Source organism: Cyclopterus lumpus, chromosome 4, assembly GCF_009769545.1.
Source record: "Cyclopterus lumpus isolate fCycLum1 chromosome 4, fCycLum1.pri, whole genome shotgun sequence".
Lineage (NCBI taxonomy): Eukaryota > Metazoa > Chordata > Actinopteri > Perciformes > Cyclopteridae > Cyclopterus > Cyclopterus lumpus.
The window spans coordinates 11399625-11417516 of NC_046969.1; the positions used below are offsets into that span (position 1 = coordinate 11399625).

The 17892-nt window shown below is 40.4% G+C and overlaps 1 protein-coding gene across 2 annotated transcripts in view; it reads left to right on the plus strand.

Annotated features, from left to right (window-relative positions):
- Positions 1–17892, plus strand: part of lrp8 (low density lipoprotein receptor-related protein 8, apolipoprotein e receptor) — a 149967-nt gene that overhangs the window by 64012 nt on the left and 68063 nt on the right. For both annotated transcript variants that reach the window (XM_034530752.1, XM_034530753.1), the window contains exon 3: positions 4543–4665. In XM_034530752.1, the coding sequence (XP_034386643.1) occupies positions 4543–4665 (123 nt within the window). The remainder of the gene's footprint in view (positions 1–4542; positions 4666–17892) is intronic.

A 17892-nucleotide genomic window follows, 5' to 3' on the forward strand; every position in this document is an offset into this window, starting at 1 on the left:
CTTGGCCAATTTGGGCTTTTCTCCTGTTTCTCCTTTGTAGTGTGGTGTATTTCAACTGGGTTATTTTAAACCAGATTACTCTGACTGGCTCTATTTACATGCCTCGGTCAGGGTGAATCGTATTGTTTATTTTGGGAAGTAAAACAGAGTTGATTTGGTAGGGTCTTGGCAACAATGACATATTTAGCAATTATACTCTCTCTCTCTCTCTCTCTCTCTCTCTCTCTCTATATATATATATATATATATCTATCTATCTATCTATCTATCTATCTATATATATATATATAGTTCTTCACTTGGAATTTAAGCAGATGAAAGAGCGTCGGTGTCTGAAGATAGAGGTAGATAATCTCACAACAGTGCCTGTTGTCTGTTCCACACCTTTTTTTTATTGGAGCAAATCAGCATTTCAGGGACTGCAGTCAACAAATCCTAATTAAAGGCGACACGGTGTTCCCTTAGCTATTATTGTTCTGTTTGATGTTTTATTTCCCTTTCACTTGTGTGTGTAATGACGTGTGTAAATTGAATGACTTGAAGGTTGCCGCTGACCTTCACCTGCTCCCAGGTCGAATGATCATGTTGTCAGGAGTATGTGACAAAGAATCCTAAGAGGCCAGCGTGTGAGTGAATGTGTGTTGAGTGGATGGGGTGGAGGTCAACATGAGTAGGTCAGCTTAGTCACTCATTGATCATGGAGGTCTGCAGAGCGTGACATTAGTTAAATGTCAGCAGAAGATTAACACACTTTATCTATAGAAAAGGTGGACCGTAGTTACACCTCTGTGTACTCTGAATACATGGCCTCCCCATGCATTATTATAATGGTTTGTCTTGCATGGCCCTATTAAAGTATAATATTCATGAAGAGATCTTCTGTTCTGACCTGTATTGTCCAATCTCCAATCATAATACCAAGTTATTGACAAAATAAATCTGAAAATAGATGGATGTTATGTCTTGTTTAATGAACAGTACGGTATTATGTTAAACATTAGGTCTAAGAAATCCCAAGTGGAATGATGGATATGATATAAAAATCTGACGGTGCAATTTGAAAGTGTACAAAGTTAGTGATGCCTCGAGATGGCAGATCAAATCACCCAGTGAGCAAAGCTAGAACCGTTCTGGTCTGTGTGCCATTTCACATACATATTAATAACTTTTGTTTTCCAACATAATGCTTTAAATCCAAGAGGTGTGTGTGTGTGTGTGTGTGTGTGTGTGTGTGTGTGTGTGTGTGTGTGTGTGTGTTTGTGGAACATTCACTCTCGCACCGCATAAGGCCGGTTTAGGCTGTTCCATATGGATGACACTCATATACGACAGGTCGTGGGTGCATCAGAATGTAAATGTAAGCGGCTGTTTGAGTATAAGCAACACTTGAGAGGCATGGGAATATTTTCTTTTTGTATGAGCTGATTTTTCACACATTGGTTTCCACACAAATGTCCACACATTTCACAATTGTGTGGAATATGGGAACTTTTACATGTGTTGTCATTCATCTCTTTCTCTCCATCGTGTGACTGTCTTCATTCCTGGTGTCCGTTCCTTTTCAGTTGCATGCTTATTTCATTACATGAACACTTTCCAAAATGTTGGATTGTAAGCAAATATGTGGAAAGATTCCCCTGCATAAATCTAATAACCATTCACTATTCAAAACTCCAAAAGACTGCACTGCCAAATATGTAATTCTCAGTTTTCAGGATGGACGACAATAGCTTTCCATATGGACTTTATTGAAACACTACCATTTCTTACTTCTAGTGGGGATGTCATAGTAAAGTCTTCATACTGAACATAAGAGTTCTGTAATCAGTCTGTCTCTTTTCAACAGATGATTAAAAATGTCCACTTATCGTAATACAGTCTACAAAACCTTTATCTTTGCCCATTACCACTGTTCAATAAACATGAGAGTAACATCATTCATCCAAAGGTTAATTAAAAGCATATTGTATTTGCTCACGGAGGAAAATCTGCTACTCTATGCCTATGGCCCCCAGAATAAGAAGGGGCCAAGGTGAATCACATTATTTCCCCTTATGGCCTCGGGATAAGAAAAATGCGAGTCAAGGGAAGGGTTGTAGGAAATTGATATGCGCTTACGCTTGCTGGCTTTTGCATTTTAATTAGTCCTTCTGACTAAGACATGTTGTAAGCCGTTTTGTCACCTGGACCATTTTGCTTTTGCATGCAACTAAAAAGGAACGGACACCAGGAATGAAGTATGATATATATATATATATATATATATATATATATATATATATATATATATATATATATATATATATAGCTCTTTGTGTGGCTACCTGTGTTATCAGGCTGTAGGCAGAGATGGAGGACAAGATGAAGAAAACCAGAAGGGTTGGCAGGAAGAGATGGGATTTATGCTGAGATATTGAAAGGAAGGAAATGGATTCATTCAGACCTTTGTGAAGACAGATGCCATTATACTAGACCCCACATGAACAGCCTCCTTCCCTCTTCCCCTTTTGTATCTGTTCCCTATTCCATGTTCTCTCCCCTTCTTTTCCTATTTGCTTTTGTCTTTGGCTCCGACTGCTCTGTGATCCCTAGGGACACACTTTTCATTTATTCTAGGTCTACACCTTCTTCAATTTCATCCCTCCCCTGTTTTTTAAGACTCTTTCTCCACTCTACTTAGGATCCACACTGTGCACTGGTGAATGTGTGGTGGTCTCTGTGTTTTCTTCAATCAGCCATATACGTTGTCATCCATACAAATACATTTCTATATACATATAGAAAGCGTTGGTCCCCCAAAGCTGAGACGCTGTCAGTTCCTCAAGCATGCTCTTCATTATTATGGCTCCCACTTGTGTAATCAGTCACAACATGGCCTTTTACCTCGCACCACAGGACATCCAAGGCTTCACACATAAACAACACGCTAATAAGCTGGCTAGCTGTCCCCTCGCTAAGTGAAATGGGACTGTATATAATCTACGGTGCCAGGGCTGGACCGATTCCTTGTGTAGTTCAGCAGTTTGAATCCGTGTGCCAATGCTGCCCTGCTACATGCTTGTAAAAGCAAAGCATATGGCACTAATCATTGGGGCTCTGCTTTGTATGAGACAGAACAGACACTTGTTCTGTATAATTGGCTTCTTAGGTTCTTGTACTGTAGAAATTTGAACCTGGGACTTTACTTGTGTGACTGTGAATAATGAAGTCTATCTATCTATGTGCATTATATTTCATCTTGGGAGTAGCAAGGCATTCCTAACACGCCAAGCGAGTGCTTTCTCTTGTTCAGTGGCTCTCGTTGTCAAAGAGAAGGATTTTCGTTGGCCTCCTGTCCGTGACAGACTCAAGTGCTTCAATGTGTGCACAACACTTTTGGATAGTTAGATGGTCCATAGGCTGTCGGGATTAACTCGACGGAGCCAGAGCCGGTCCTGTAGAGACGGGACTGGACCCTGGTGGTGGATCCCGGAGTGTTAAGTTGGCGTAAAAACCTCTGAGCCCGTTCAGGCAGACAACTAGAGGGGTGCTGCTCTGATCACATGCGACATGTATCCAATGCACTCTTGAAAACCACTCAAGCTCTGGTGCACTGCTCGTTCACTCTGCCTAAAAGCAAAGCGCTCGGATTGAGAACGGTTCTCCTCCACTCGAGCAGCCACCCATGAGCTCCATTACTGGATTCATTCTTCAGATAATACTTTAAATCTGTTCCAGGTTGTCAAATATAATATGTCGCTATTCCCAAGCCAAGTTTATGAAATGTACATTTTTAATGAGTCACATTTCACAAGTAAATGTATCTACCTATTGATGATCTAACAAATAAGTTTGGCCCTCGTGGAAATAATCTAAACAATATATATTTCGCAATGTAGGATATGGATTCAGCAGGAGACCGGGGACTTTTTCCATCCACACTTGATCTTTGTCAAGTTTGATTAGTCACGCTTCTTTAACTTGACAGAGTCTCACGTGACTGAACAGCCCTGATCCACTCATGCAACGTCAAAGAACCAACACTAACAATGGCTGGCTAAAAAACGCACCTTGTTTTCTCACGTCTTCTTGTACACATTGCACATGAACAAGCTGATGGTTGAATTAAAATTGGACAGCAACATTGTTTTGAAGTTGATGCTCTGGACTTATTCAAGTTACATTTTAATTGTGTTCCCTTGCTCCTTGTTAAGTGGATTATCAACGTTTGACATGGTTATTTACATACATATATATGTACTTATTTACATACATATATATGTACTTATTTACATACTTACTTAGGTAATTATTACTTCCTTACACACATACTGACTACGTTTTTAATCATTTGTCAGTCAGTTTGTGAAGGTGATTCAGACATTTTCTCCATTCTCCAGAGAATGTATCCCATTTAATATGTAATATAACAGTTGCTGCGGGGTAATAACGTGGAAAGAGTTAATTCGGTATTCATATTAACGACCAGTAGAGAGTAGCCTTACTGCTTTACCTTACTTTGAGTCATAGAGTAATGTTGCATGTTCCCTTTTGTCTCCACAGCAAAGAAGACATGTGCCACCACGGACTTCGCCTGTAAGAATGGACAGTGCGTCCCTGCCAGGTGGCGCTGTGACGGGGAACCGGAGTGTGCAGACGGTTCCGACGAGGCTGACGCAATCTGCAGTGAGTGGCCACACGAACACAACCACAGACCAACAGTGCTGCAAAAGCAAGCATGCAAACACAGACAGAGAGAAGGCCATGCACACACAATGGGAGGTCAGGAGACACGCACGCACATTTGATTCGGTCAAAGTCTCAGATGTGCTACAAGTGTAAGTTTGTGTGAGTGTGCGCTTATTCATGCTTGTGAAAATCATTTTTAAAATGCATGCATTTTCCAAAACATGCCTCACCAGCGTGATGGAAATAGTCTTGTCCCTCTCTACAGTCATGCAATTTGTGTTTATTCTAGTTGACTTCCACATGCGCGCACGCACACGCACACGCAGACACACACATACACACACACACACACATGTTTCCTCAGCATAAAAATAATTGCGAAACCCATGAATCCTTTTCTCACAAAACAGAGAAATATTTTTAGCAAATTAGATGTTCAGTTATCCAGTGCATATTAAAACCATGTGTGTGCGGGTTCACATATTGTTTCGTAGCACTGACTGAAATGTTTGTTTATCTGTAGGCTTGGTTATTTTTAATTTTTTTGTGGATTATGTATCACGTTGCAAATAGTTTTCTGATGTTGTTGTATATCTGCTTCCCTGTCTTGTGAAAATGACCTCCTGTGCTTAAAGTAATGCATGTGAGGGTCATTATCAGTGTTTGCAACCAGTAAACCATTTGCCCAGCACTGATGATACTCAAAAAACATCAGCTTATGTGATTAAAAAGAAATTGGGTTTTCAGCAAACATTAGTGTAATGATGAAAAATGGACCAAAGTCTGTAAACAGACCTTATCTGTTATTCTCTTGTTTAAAAGGTTGGCGGATGTGGAGGTTGGGTGCTGCCGCAATTATGACAAATGGTACACTGCTAACTGTGATTGGATTTTGTAATGTGCAGAGTAACTCACTATTCTCAGGTGGGGAACTGAACTGCACAAAGGTGTGATGAGTTTTGTGGGGCAGGGACGTTTTATTCGGCATGTGTTGGTTAGTATGCTTGGGTTAAAGGGACAGTGTGTACGTTTTAGTGGTTTGTGGCAGGTTGCAACCAACTAAATAGCCTGTTGGGGAACTACGGTGGCCTCCAGGTAGGGATGGTTATCTTTAGGATTTCAGTACAACTAGGAGCTACTCTTATCTTCTACATGACTTAATACTTGTTTTTAACATGAGACTGAGCAGTGAGAGGGGCTTAGCAGCATTAAAGGACAGATACTGGACATTTAAAAGGCTGTGAAAGATATGAACATATACGTGATTTATTATACTGATACAAGAGGCGTTTCAGGAGCTATAGTTCTGCAAGTTTAGGAACTTTTGTTTCAATTTTATTTTCAGTTTCAAAGAAGAAAGTGTTTTCATAAGATACCAGAACAACTGGAAGAGAGTGCAGTCATGGAGTCTTCAGTGGCTTTGGAGAAAAAAAAAAGGTAGTCAATGACATGGTGAGAAAATACGATCAATTTATGTATTTTAGCAGAAACTGTGCCCCGAATGTTAAAACTGTTGAATGTAACATAGTATTTATTTGGAAAAGGAGATCCATAATTTAGCTACCAAAAACTGTGCTCTCCAGTTGTTTTGTCTTTTTTTTTAAGTCGATACATTGTCTTGCTGCCTCTTTTAAAGCAGCCAACATTTCTAGGACTGAACTTTTCATGTTCATCTCGACAAAACAAAACGAATGCGCCTCATCCAGAAAACTGTGTTGGCAGAGCCAGGACGCCTTTGGGGGGGGGGGAAGAAAAAAAAGATTTTCCAGTGAAGCGATCCAGGTTTAATACTTTATAGCACCTAGCTTGATAATTCCAATGCCATGGTAACTTTTCAGAGTTATATAACTGCCTGAAAGCAGTATAAAGAGCTGAACAGTGCTGTTGCGTCTTAAATATTGGTGTGTGTATTTCGTCTCATAACCTGTACCTATCCCGAACCCTTTGCTTTCACCAAAAGAGTGCTCCTGTGGGTTTGAGCAGGACTCGGCTCATATATCGCACTGACCACGTTGGCAGAGTTTGGAAGTCCTCTCATTGGGAACCAGAATAGTTGTATGGTGCTTTGTAGGCATCATGAACAAGTTGTTCAACAGCATAGTTGAAACTGGTCAACTGGGACAGGGGGAGTAGAATCCAATTGCAATTTTTATGAAGATGATTTTAAAGAGGTGATCAAAGAGCCCTTTGAAGATTCTCTAAGGTGTGTGTGTGCGTGTGTGTGTGCAAAGATTGGGTCGATGCTTGTATTTAGTATTCATCACCAGGTGAATCTCTAAGTCATTTCATCAGATTAGTGGACTTGTGGTTAAGTCTCATTATGTCCAATCAAGGTCAGACACTGCGAGTTCTTTAACTTTCTCAGCAACATTGATCCTCACAGCTCTGTGTGTGTGTTTGTTGGCATCCAGAAGAGTGTCTGTGTGCTCGTGAGTGTGTATGCTTTCATCAGAAAATAGTAAAGTGGATGTGCAGTAGGTGAGGAATGTAAATTATCATTGGAATTGAGCAATATGGAAAAATATATTAAAGGCATGGTCAGTAATCTTCTTCAAAAAGCTTTTTGAATCAAGTTGGTTTATCAATTAGATGCAAACATCTTGTAATTTTTCCATGATGAGTAGACCGATGGGTGACGGATTAAATGAGACTCACAATGTGATGATGAACACTGTAACGTGTCCGCCCATAATCTCCCATATGTGCTGTCCCATTCAATGACTCCTCATTGCTTGGATAGAAGCATGATGCATTTGTCTGTTTGTCTGCTTTCTTTGTTATTCATCTCTATATCGTCACGTCAACCCCGGCTATCACCATCAGCCTTATTATTTTCTTTTTGTCTTCTTTGCTCTGCGTCTTTTTCCTTGTTAATGTCATACAAATATGTCTATGTTTCTTCCCTTACAGCCTCTGAATGTCTCTGCGAGCATGCCATCTCGTATGACACCTTCTTCTCAGTCCTCTTGGTCTGATCTGAGTTCAGTTTAAGCAATGCCTTTGTTTCAATTGATTTCCCTTGGAGGGAATCGATGGGCTGATCCCCAGGACCTCTGGTTGACTGCTGATTAACTATGGACCTCCGATGAAGCCTCTGGACCGCCCCCTGCCTTACACATACACAAACATGCTCCCAAGGAGGTGTCTGTAATTAAACATCTGAAAATTATTCTCGGCCTAGAGGGGATTCTGGAGAAAATGTTCAATCAGGTGATGCACGAAAGAGTGTGCGTGTCTGCACCAATCTTAAGTGCAGACATCCCCCCTTAGCATCATTAGTAGTATTAGAGGCACCATAAAGTCACTAGATGACTGAATAAGCGACAGTTATTCATTTAAATATACAAGAAAACCACAAATACACAGCCCACATATTTGGACTGGATGTGATCCACATGATAATGCGCCTGATTCAAATATATTCTCAGATGCAAATGAAAAGTTGGAAAGTAAATGGACATTCATCAAAACTTCTTGAGCACCTTCATCGTTGTTTTACCACTGAATGGTTCATTTTAAGGGCGCTTGCTACCAATCCATAACAGCCGATAACTAAATGCTTTTGATTTACACAGAATATACTGTTTCTAAAAAATTACAATTATTCCTCATAGGATACTGTTGGGTTTTTTGTATATTTACTCTGAGTAGCATCAGCGAGATGCTGCAGTTTAACAATCAGTCCTGATTAGACGAACTGCATCTCTGAAGTGTTGCTTAAACTCAATCTCTGTGTGCACTCGGCTGCTGCATATCTACACTCCAGGGATTAAAAAGAGCCCTTCTCGCCACCCAAGTGTCTCTGTGGGTTAGTGAATTGCAACATTAAGACACTCAGCCACACTCTCTTTACTGTTCCTGCCAGTCCAAATTATGCTTAAAAATGTTGGCTGTAGAGTTAAAACTGTTGGAGAGTGCTTCATTTTTGTATAATTTGGAGGATGTTCTATATTCATAACATTAAAGTCCTGTATCCTCAACGTAAGAAATGTAATCATTACGAATCTGCTCAGGCATGTTTCATAGTCGGAGGCATGCTGACAAAGGCCTCCCAACTCATTGTAAAACATAATGAGAGGAAGAAAGACAAACACAAATGAGAATGTTGGTGACTTTGGAAGTTTGAAGAGATAAGGCTGGAAAAACTTATTTCTATCCCCTGTGGGTCGGCTATTATTAAATGAAAGCAAACATATTTTCATTTATTTAAAAGAAAAACTAAAGAATATTTGGTTGTTTGATATGAGGACCTGCATTTATTTCAGAGAACAAACCTAAACTCTGTTCTTGATGTGTGAAGGGCCCCGATCTAATTCAATTCAATTCAGTTTATTTTGTATAGCCCAATATCACAAATGACAAATTTGCCTCAGAGGGCTTTACAATCTGTACACATACGACATCCCTGTCCAAGGACCTCACATCGAATCAGGAAAAACTCCCCAAAAATAACCTTTCACAGGGAAAAAAGGGAAGAAACCTTCAGGAGAACAACAGAGAAGGATCCCTCTCCCCGAATGGACAGATGCAATAGATGTCATGTGTACAGAATGAACAGCGTTACAGAGTTACATAAACACATTACATGAATATGACAATGTATGAATGGAACTCCAATCCATGAAACAGAAGGAGGTAGAGAGGAGGGGGGGCGGGGCACATCAGCAGGGCCACCGCGGGAGGCCGGTTCACCAGGCATCAGACACCTTCAGGTCCAATGGACCCTATGAGACGTGAAGTCACAACGACTCCGGGGAGGAAGCAGAGTTAATAAGGTGCAATGGAGAGATGTAAATTCATCCATAAGGAGAGAGAGAAGAGGAGATAGGTGCTCAGTGTATCCTAAACCATCCCCCAGCAGCCTACAAGCCTATAGCAGCATATCAAGGGGCTCGACCAGGGCAAACCTGATTCAGCCCTAACTATAAGTACTATCAAACAGGAAAGTCTTAAGTCTATTCTTGAATGAGGTGACTGTGTTTGCCTCCCAGACTGAAAGTGGAAGCTGGTTGCATAAAAGAGGAGCTTGATAACTGAAGGCTCTGGCTCCCATCCTACTTTTTAGGACTCTAGGAACCACAAGTAGCCCCGCATTTAGTAAGCTCAGCTCTCTAGTGGGGCAATATGGTACTACAAGCTCCTTAAGATATGATGGTGCATCACCAATCAAGGCTTTGTAGGTGAGGAGAAGAATTTTAAATGTGATTCTTGATTTTACAGGGAGCCAGTGCAGAGCAGCTAATACAGGAGTCATGTGATCTCTTTTTTTAGTTTTTGTGAGTACACGAGCTGCAGCATTCTGGATCAACTGGAAGGACTTAAGAGACTTATTAGAGCAGCCTGATAATAAGGAGTTGTAGTAATGTAGTCTGGAAGTAACACAATCTCAACACCTTTACACTATGAAACACATGTCACTATTACTACAAGACGGAGCAACATGAGTCAGTAAATGTGAATAATAGCATTACACATTAGTAAAAGCTGATGTGTCTTTACTGATTATCTGACGCATGTTTTCTTACCCAGCACCACGGGGCATTAAAACTGCCACGATGTCACACTTTACAATTTATTTAATTCCTTCTGATGAAATCCATTCCCAACCTCTCAAACCAGAGTCTCTCATCACAGCTTGTCTTCTCTCCCACTTTTGGTAGCCGTGATGTAGAGCGCTCATAACCAATCGCTACCGATTCTTCAGTTTATATTTCATACAGTGATTTAAAGCCCCACTGGAGAAAAGCTGTAGCGACAATAGGCTCGTTCCAGATGAGCCAGTCCCCAGAATCGATCACCTGCACGGCGGTCCGATTAGTGTCCGACTTGATCCCGTCATGAACACGTGGTCCACTGATTGGCTCTTGGATTTGACAACAAACCCCACGTTTAGTATAAAATCCTATTCTTTTTTGTTTAGTTGTAACGATTAACATTTGATTGTTGTTGGTCTCATGTTGTGCAATGAAGGTTTAATCTAACAACATGTGGTTCATAATAACGGTTATTTATACAACGCCTATCAAATCGAGCAGCAAAGTGTTTCACAGGCAGACATAAAAAGCACAAAAGATGGCATACATTGTAGATACGCGCCCATTTCCACAGAAATACATATTTACAAACGTATGAATAAATCCAAACAAGGTCTGTAAACTGCAAGTAGCCTACAGATCGGATCTAACAGGAAGTTGAAGAATGATCACATTGATTGCTATATGACTACATGCTGTAAGTCAACACTCTCATGGATGGTTACTGCTGTATGCTGTCCCTCTTAGTCATGTTTTAATACATATAATGTGAAATAGTCGTGTTCCCTGGAGAGTAATGCCTACTGACTTTGACCCTTCATTTAGCGCCACCAGCAGGTCAACAGCTGTACTTTGTGTTTAGTGCTAAACTGATATGGTGTGAGATTATGTGCGTTAATGTCCAAACATGAAAGTATTGTCACAAAGCCGGTACTGTGGACATAGACTTGTTATATTGAAGTTAGCTGCTACATTTATTTTGAAGATTGCGTTTTTGTGCAACATTTTCCAGTGCATTAATAATACATATTTGTCATATATTTATTGGCGATGAGCCGTTCTTTACGCCAAGATGACCCATATAAGAAACCCTATATAGATATATTTAATTGTGTAAAATGTATTAATTTAATCAAAGATAACTCATTATTTATTATCCAGCACTGACCCAAGTTATCTGTGTAACTGCTTTCCTTGTTGTTAAAACGTATACCTCCCCCACGCTACATGTCTCTGTTTCCCTGCTGTCAGCACTTCCTCCTGCTTGTGTGTACAGAGGTGGGTTCTTCCTTGTCTCTGGTGCTGAGGCAATGGGCAGGTTAGCGTATTATGGCATGGAGGCAGGAGGTTGGGCTGGTTAATTATTTTGGAATATAAACGGGAAGGAACCAGTGAGTTAGATTTTCGGACGGCTTCAATTTCATGCTTGAGGCAGCAGCAAGTGTAAATTCCCGGGTGCCCCCCGCCCCCTGTCTGACTCTCTATGTCTCTTTCTGTGTCTCTGTCTTTCACCACCTGTCTCTCTCATTACATTTTCAGTCAGTGACCCTGCCTTAAAAAAAAGAAGACATGTTGTCATACAAACGCATGCAGATGCACACAGACATTCAGGAACAGAAAGCGACGTGTGTGTGTGTGTGTGTGTGTGTGTGTGTGTGTGTGTGTGTGTGTGTGTGTGTGTGTGTGTGTGTGTGTGTGTGTGTGTGTGTGTGTGTGTGTGTGTGTGTGTGTGTGTGTGTGTGTGTGTGTGTGTGTGTGTGTGTGTGTGTGTGTGTGTGTGTGTGTGTGTGTGTGTGTGTGTGTGTGTGTGTGTGTGTGTGTGTGTGTGCGAGCGTGTGTGTCCATCCGTTCGTCCGTCCGTGTCCGAGTGTGCAATCCAAGGTCACAATGATTTTCTACTTCAGAGTAGTCTAATTTGTCTCTAGTCTCTTGCTACATGTTCTTTTAATGGAAAGCCTCTGTTGCCCTGAGCTGAACGTCCCTCACTGGCCACGCTACACACACAAGCACAGCAACACAAACGCACACACACCGACCTTCCTTAGCTTCAATCATTCACTTTCACTTTATTTTTATGCGTCAGATACTTTGGTGGGATTCAAACTGTCAAAATGATCAAATGATGCTGAACAGGTTCTCCACATTTTTCAGTCCGTTTCAATGTTGAAGTTAAAAAGGTTTTCCCTTTTGATTGTCAGCTCTGGTTGTGAGTTACTGGCTCAAGCACCGAGAGCCGCGCTTAATCAAGGCAGCGGGCTTTGTGTGACTGACGCCTGACTCAAGGCTCTGACTTTATCTGACTTCCAAATTTCTCTCACTATATCATTTTCATGTTGTGAATTATAGTAAACTTCAGGTTTTAATCACGCACTGAACTGTGAAGGCTGTGAAAACTTGTCATGCTTCAATTTGAGAGACCGGATCCCGTATTCAGGTACTCAATAATAGGATCAAAGGTATAAATGTACAGAACAACTCTATACAAGATGCATGGCATTTATGTTCTGTGGTTAAGGTTTGGCTGAGTCATTTCACAGATTACAAATAATCCATTAATCTACTACACAAACTGTCAAAGCAGAGCCTCTCATCACAGCATGACTTCGCTCCCACTTTGTGTAGCATTGACTTATAAAGTCCACACCAAATCAATACTGACGTCTTCCATTTCATGCTCTCTGTAGTAACTGAAGCATTACTGAGGTGAAAACTGTAGCGAAGAAATGTAAACTACTTGGTTAAGTTTAGGGCTGCAACAATAATCGACTAAATTTAGATTTCAAATCAATTCTAAAAAAATGTGGCAAGTTAATTGGTCATTAGTTAATTGAGTCTGTAAGTCTCCGTGGAGGCAGTAGGTCAGATTTTGCAACGTAATAATCAATAGATTAATTGACAATCAAAACAGTTGCAGTCCTATACGTAATAATTAAGTATAAATATTCAAAAAACAAAGGTCCACTTGCTTTTACAGATCCTTCCACTGTATCTCAATGGAAGTGTTGACATGTGACTTCAGTAGTACTATGATTTTATTTAAAGCAGACAAGAAATATCAGTATGTGGGAATGTTTGGAATCAAAGTTTATTCTTGAAGATGTGGGATATGGTTTAAATCTCCAGGAAAAGTGGTAGAAGACGGGATGCAGACTCTGACGTAAGAAGTCACAAGCTTTGTACATCCAAACATCCACCCAACCTCCTCCTTAATACTGTTTGTGGCAGTATGACAACATTACAACTTCCTATTTGTGTGTCACACTGAAAAGGAGGAAGAGGTTTCTGGGTCGGACAATGCAATTATAATTAGTTTAAAGCATTTTAATAAACAACCAATGCTTCTGCAAGCCTTTTCAAAATGTTGTGTGTGTGTGTTTCCTTGTAAATCCAGCTCATAAATAATTAAAGGTACAATACTGAGAATTACTTTAATATCTCTCTCTCTCTCTCTCTCTCTCTCTTTCTTTCTTTCCTTCTCTCCCTCTCTATTTCTTTTTCTTTCTCTCTTTCCCTCTCTCTCTCTTTCATATTGTAAGCCCATGATATCAGGCCCTCATGTGCATTGTTCTGCTTATCTTGCCATCTTGTGGCATCTCATTAACCACAAATGACTTTAACTTGATTTATATCGGTAATAAGTGAAAGTGTATTGATCCCTAAAGGAATATAGAGAATATCCACCTAACCACAACATACACAACAGGAGGTGCCCTTGACACATTGCATTGTAGCTGCCTTCCGAAAGCCATTCTGCAATAATGACACACGGAGAAAGCTAAACCAAAGAGGTCCTGTGAGAAACACTCGATATATGAGAAAGCAGTTATTTATCAGAGCCGTAAGTGGTGATTATCGATGTAAACTCCCACAAGCTGCAGATAGTCTCATAGTTTCAGTGGTACAGCACATGTAATGAACCAGCTCTGATATCAGTGAACATCTGTGTTGTGGTTGTGTGGGATTGAAACAAACATGCTTCCAGTTTACACTGGACATGGCAATCAAACAGTAAAAAACACCTACGCAGCAACGGCCAACATTTTATTTTTTTTGTGGATTCCATTCTTCCGTTCAATTAGTGACCCTTGATCTTGGCTGGTTACGATTGATTGGTGGTCAATATGTCTTTGCTCTTGGGTCTTCTGGAGCTGGGATTGTCTGATGGGATTCCTTTTGCTAGTGTTGTGGTTGTGTTTGTAAAGAACCATGCATAACAATAATTATGTTTTTATCACACTTTTTGTCCTTCTAAGAGGCAAACAAAAAGAAAGAAGAAAAACGCATTTTTATTTCCGTTTTATTTTCCTCCCTACCGCCCACCATAAATTGAAACACCGGATTACGTGGTATCCAAAAGCAGACTCAGGAGACGGAACAGGTGTGATTACAAACGTTAAAAACAAAAAAAATCGGTCAGACAGGCAAACCGATCCAGTCCTTTTTAGGCTGAAGCAGGAAGAAAGCAGTAAAAAGGAAGCAGATGGTCGTAAGCACAGATAGTCATCGGGGAACAAATTAGACCTTTGTCACAAAAGAAATTTGGCATTTCATAGTCAAATATGCTCCATTTAAATGTCCCAGTATGCAGCCATTCTTTTTTTTTATTAATTAAACCAAAGTTCGACAGAGCAACATCTCTGCCGTAAAGCCTATAGCAGGGCTTCAATGACAGTGGGGGTCAAAACGCAGCAGAGCGATAAATCATATGAAAAAGCAGAAGAGGACAGAGTGGCAGCGGCACATGCATAGTCAGTAATCTTAATGCTGGTCCAACATCATTTCACAGGTGTCGAGAGATAAATAGCTGTACGGTCAAATATAACACTGTGTATAAATCAACTGCATGGTGCAATTTGTATAAAAGTTAGTTTTTTGCACAGTTATTATTTATATAAAAATATGATTCATGTCAAAGTGTTGTGTGGATGATTCCCACGGAGTCATGCAAAACTGACTGTATATTCATTCCACATTTTTCTGTCTTGAAATTGTTTTGCCATAATTAATCATTAATGTTTCTGAGGCCACTACACTCGCTAAAGGGTATAATTTAGCTGAGCGCACCATTGCAATGACTCTATTTTGCAACTTTTTACAGCCAGTAGCTGTTTTAGAACATTTGAAAAGTCATGTCAGAAGCTTTCAGAAGTCTTTTGGGTGCCTGTTTTAAATGTCACACCCCTGCCTTTGTGGCCCGACCCAGCCTTTGAATAAACTGCCACAGAGGAAATAAACTCAGTTTGCTGTCAAGTTCAGCCCCAAGCTCTGTGCATCCCAAACTCTGCTCCTCTTTCCTCTCTTCTTTTTGTCTGCCTCCCTTTTCTGCCATCATTAGTTGAGATGTGGCACTCGCCACTGGCGGTATTTTTAATGCCCAATGTGTCGTCTACTAAACAACCATTAAGAGAGGCCTGTTGGAAGAAAGTGGCAATTTCCTAAGAGTCTGCTGGTGTCCCGCTGTATTTCTTCCCCCCACGGCACTGTGACAGACTCACAGTCTAGACTGGGTTAATGGTTCCATATTTAACAGGCCTCTCCGTCCCCCTCACACAGCTTAGAGAGAGAGTAAAGAAGGCATTGGTGTAATGTTTCCACTCACTGTTGCATACATCCAAGCAGAAAGCTCAAAAGTGAAGAATTAGAAGACCGTGGTCCTCATATGTGTATGTAGCCCCAGTCAGTGTTAATCAGAGGAACCAAATTCATTTATTTACTGTGATTCACTTTTTACATTCCAAATTTGCTGAATGTGCATACATTATGCACAATATCTTAATAGAAACATAATTTCTCTCTACTTTAAGAATATTTTTGAAACTTTTTAATCTCTTTCATTGTTGTCACAAGCTCCCTGTGTGTTTTTCTTCTTCTAATGTTACTCCGCTACATGGCTTTTATGTTCCTACCCTCTTGTTTTGTTGCCATCCCACTAGCTTTTCTTACTCCTGCACTTACTCTCTCTGATCAGTTTTTCTCTCCTCTCTCTTGACTTTAATCTTTCTCTCTCCAGCGTACTCCCCCCTTTCACTACATCGGGGCCGCAGTAATAGCAGATCAGTGTTCCAATGAAAGCCACTAATCAACACTAACCTTCATTTAAAATGTAATCTGATATTAACCACATACGCCCTTTCTGTAAATTGGATTTCACATCTGAAGGACAAGTGAGGGGTTGAATTAGCGCTACAGCCTTCGCCTCCAAGTCCAAACTGCTCATTTACATTCAAGAGTCAAGAAAGTACACAGAAAAGTGTGAAAAGGGACATTGTTGTAACATCATACACAGCAGATCTTCTTATATATTTCAAACTAGTTTTGGTAGTTGATGTAGTAAAATAGCAATGACATCATTGGTATTTTTATATTTAGTTATGGTGGTTGTTTTCCATCCCTTAGCCTGTTAGCGAAATTCTGAAAAAATGTCAACCGCTCTCGTCTTTTGAACTCTGTGTCATCCCATAGCCGTTCTCATTGCACATGGCCATGAAACATCATGCTCCAATTCTCGGTGTGGTGCGAGGACATGTAAAACACACACGCACTCGCTCATGCATTCACACATATATTATAAACAGCCAAACACATGCTCAGTCATGCATACAGAAATGTATGTAACCATCTTCACACTTATGGTACATGCACACGCAGACTAATCCTAACAGGAACTCATGCACACAGTAATGCCTGCTGTGCACTGCATACACTTACATGCACACACTTATTCCGTCTCCAAAATAACTCCCATGAAGTAACTGTGGCCGTGCAGGGTGTGTACGCTTGATGAAGCATTCTTCTCCTGCACATTGCGAGTGATGTGTGGCTTTGTAGACATGAGTTGACAGAGGAAGAAATTGTCATTGACCTGTGAAGTTGGATCTCCATGTCATGTGGATTCATCAACTTGTTTCACACATTTTCTTAACTTGACAGCTCTGAGGCAAGTGTTGTGGTTCAAGGACCTGCCTTTTTAGAAACTGTGTGCAGTGCAGTGATGTATTTAATATTTACTTTTCAAAGTGTCAGTCCGGTGGACATTCAGCATTGTTTGATCCAACTGGTATCGCTGCACAGTATGAGGGAGGCAAAGCACTCTTCACAGGAACACTTGTGTAATAAGGCGGCCTCTTATGATTAGTTTATTATCGATTTAATCGCTAAATCATTTAGTCTATGAAACATCAAATAGTGAAAAATGGCCATTACAACTTCCCAGATATAATCAATTGGCAACGATACATGAAAAATAAAAGCTATATATCCTGTCATGGGAAGCAGGAACCAATGAAACGATTAAGTAATTAATCAACATAGTTAATGATATTTCTGTTGATCAACTAATGGGTTCATTTAACTGATATTTCTAGCTCTAATGTGTATATTAAATATTGCCCAACGGTTTAGTAAAGAAACAGTTCTATATTGCCTGACTAGAGGAAGCTGTATTGTCAGTAAGATCAGCTGTTAAGAGGGAAAGCGAGGATGGGTGGATACTGTTTTTTCAAGGGATCTCACTCCTCACTCCACAGACGCCACCGGTAAACATGGTATGCCCACGCGTGTAAGGAGGCGCAACCGTCGTTGCGTTGTAGTTCCTAGTGCTCAAAAGCTATTACCACATCCAAGTATATAGCACTTTGATCTCACAGAATATCTTTTTTTTTTTCTCTTCTCTTTTAGATTCACGACTCTA